We start from the raw sequence: 2336 nt of genomic DNA, 5'->3' as shown, positions 1-2336 counted from the left end.
ACGTTCTATCAAATTTCCATATAACTGTATCCACATGACTAGTCGATAATCTAACTAGCCTTAACCGGTCATGGAGTTGATTGAGGAGCTCTAACTCCCATTGGAATAAATCTCTCCTCCACTGGAAGTTCCATACCCACTCTAACCCATCCCAGAAACCACAGTCTCCTATAATAGATCCTTGTTGGTTTAAAACAGAGAAGAGCCTCGGAAAACTTACTTTCAAACTGCCACCTTGTAACCAATCATCCTCCTAGAACCGAACAACTCTACCATTTCCCACCTCCATAGACAAACCACTGATAATCTTATCTCTCACCTGTTGATTCTGAATATTAAACTAGCAGATATTTTTTCACGGACCACCTCTTGTCGATAATGGCTGTTTTAATAACATTACATTTGGGTTCAACTAATTACAAGAACATATAACCTGGAATTCTTCCACAACGGGCAGTTCTCCTTCAAAAAGTGCCACCACCACTTGAACAGAAGCGATGCATTTCTGATCAACGCATCCCTCACTCCCAAGCCCCCTAGTTTTTTCGGAGCTTGCACTATCTCCTATTTCACTAGTGGTATATCGCTGTTCTCATCTTCTTTACTCTACAAGAACCTCCTCTATAGCCCAATAAGTTTTTCTGCTACCGACTTTGACATCTTATACAAGTTAAGGTAGTAAACCGGTAAGCTATTAAGAACAGATTTTATGAGAACAAGCTTTCCATCCTTGTTGAGGGACTTCGCTTTCCATAAGCTAAGCTTATCTTCCATATTATCTATGATTGGTTTCCAGGTCTTCACCAACCGAGGGTTCGCCTCTAGAGGAATACCTAAGTACCTTGCAGGTAAAGCAACTTCCGCACATCCCAACAAACCACACATATCCGTCACCCAATCCTGCTCATAGTTAACCGAAATCAAATTTGACTTATCAAAGTTAATACTCAAACCATACATCAACTCAAAACAATGCAGAAGCCTCTTATAATTCATGACTATCTCCATTTCTTGAGGGCAAAATAAAATTGTATCATCTACGAACTGGAGATGCGACAACTCTATGTTGTCCCTTCCAACCAGCAGTGGAGAGATGTGTCCATTCCTCACTGCCTCACCCACCATCCTATGCAAGACGTCAACGACAAGAACAAAAAGAAAGGGTGAGAGAGGGTCTCTTTGTCTAAGACCTCTCTCCATTCTGAATGGGTTGGATGGTGACCCATTAATCAACACAGACATAGACGCTGTAGTCACACATTCCTTTACCCATGTCCTCTATCTAAGACCAAAGCTCATCTTCTATAACACGATATCTACAAAGCTCCATCTCACCCTGTCATATGCTTCTGAAAGTCTAACTTAATATTGCCGCCTTTTTCTTGCACAACTTCAGCCATTGGATCGTCTCACAAGCAATAAGCGCACCATCATGTATTTTGCAACCCTGTACAAACGCAGACTGAGTCTCTCCCACTAAACGTGGAATCACTACCCACATTCTTCTCACCAAAACTTTCGATATCACCTTATACACACAACCAACCATACTAATCGGCCGAAGGTCTTTTATTTCCTTAGCTCCCACAATTTTTGGAGCTAGTGCCACCCATGTTATATTAGCGTCCGTTGGTAATCTCTCATTTTGGAAAAATCCTATCACCGCTTCTGTAAACTCATGGCCAATCTCACCCCAACATTTTTTTATGAAGTTCATGTTATATTGATAAGCGGATATTTTATACCCTTTTTGTCACGGTTTTCTTAGCGTTTTTAGTTTTATTTTGTTAAGTTTTATTATGTTTTAGTAGGTTATAGTGAAAAATTCACATTTTGGATACTACTTTGAGATTTTGTATTTTTCCTATGATTTTAGGTGATTTTTGGGTGAAATTGGCAAGTTTTGGCAAAGTCTGATTCATAAGCAAAGAAAGGATAGCAGATGCTGTCAAATCCTAACCTCCATGCATTCAAATGAGCATTTCTTGAGCTACAAAGGTTCAATTGGCGCATTCTTAATGGCGTTGAAAAGCTAACTTCTATGGCTTTTCAGCAATATATAATGATTTATACTTTTATTTGTAATGAACTGCCCAAAATGGGCGTTGAACGCCCAACTTACCCCCTTTCTGGCGTTCAACGCCCAAGAAGGATCAAGGCCAGCATTGAACGCCCAAAACTGGTGTTCAACACCATCAAGGGAGCACAAGGCAGTGCACTTACCCCCTAGTGGGAGTTCAATTCCCACTCACTCAAGTTGGATGCCAAACTCAACCCAAACACTCACCAAGTGGGCCCAAAAGTGGATTTTCGTACCTTTAGCTTAGTTTATTTCA

The 2336-nt window shown here is 40.6% G+C and overlaps 1 protein-coding gene across 1 annotated transcript; it reads right to left on the bottom strand.

The window, feature by feature from the left end:
* Positions 1 to 621: 621 nt before the first annotated feature.
* LOC107466388 (uncharacterized) lies at positions 622 to 1242 on the bottom strand. The gene has a single exon (XM_016085362.1). It carries the CDS (start codon positions 1240 to 1242, stop codon positions 622 to 624), a length of 621 nt encoding a protein of 206 aa, XP_015940848.1.
* Between the last annotated feature and the right edge of the window lie 1094 nt (positions 1243 to 2336).

Source organism: Arachis duranensis, chromosome 9, assembly GCF_000817695.3.
Source record: "Arachis duranensis cultivar V14167 chromosome 9, aradu.V14167.gnm2.J7QH, whole genome shotgun sequence".
Lineage (NCBI taxonomy): Eukaryota > Viridiplantae > Streptophyta > Magnoliopsida > Fabales > Fabaceae > Arachis > Arachis duranensis.
Note: the sequence above shows the minus strand (reverse complement) of the source record. Positions and strands in the feature narration are given on the sequence as shown.

Excerpts from the sequence above, each read along its gene's own strand:
- LOC107466388 (XM_016085362.1), bottom strand. The coding sequence starts at position 1,242 with ATGTCTGTGTTGATTAATGGGTCACCATCCAACCCATTCAGAATGGAG.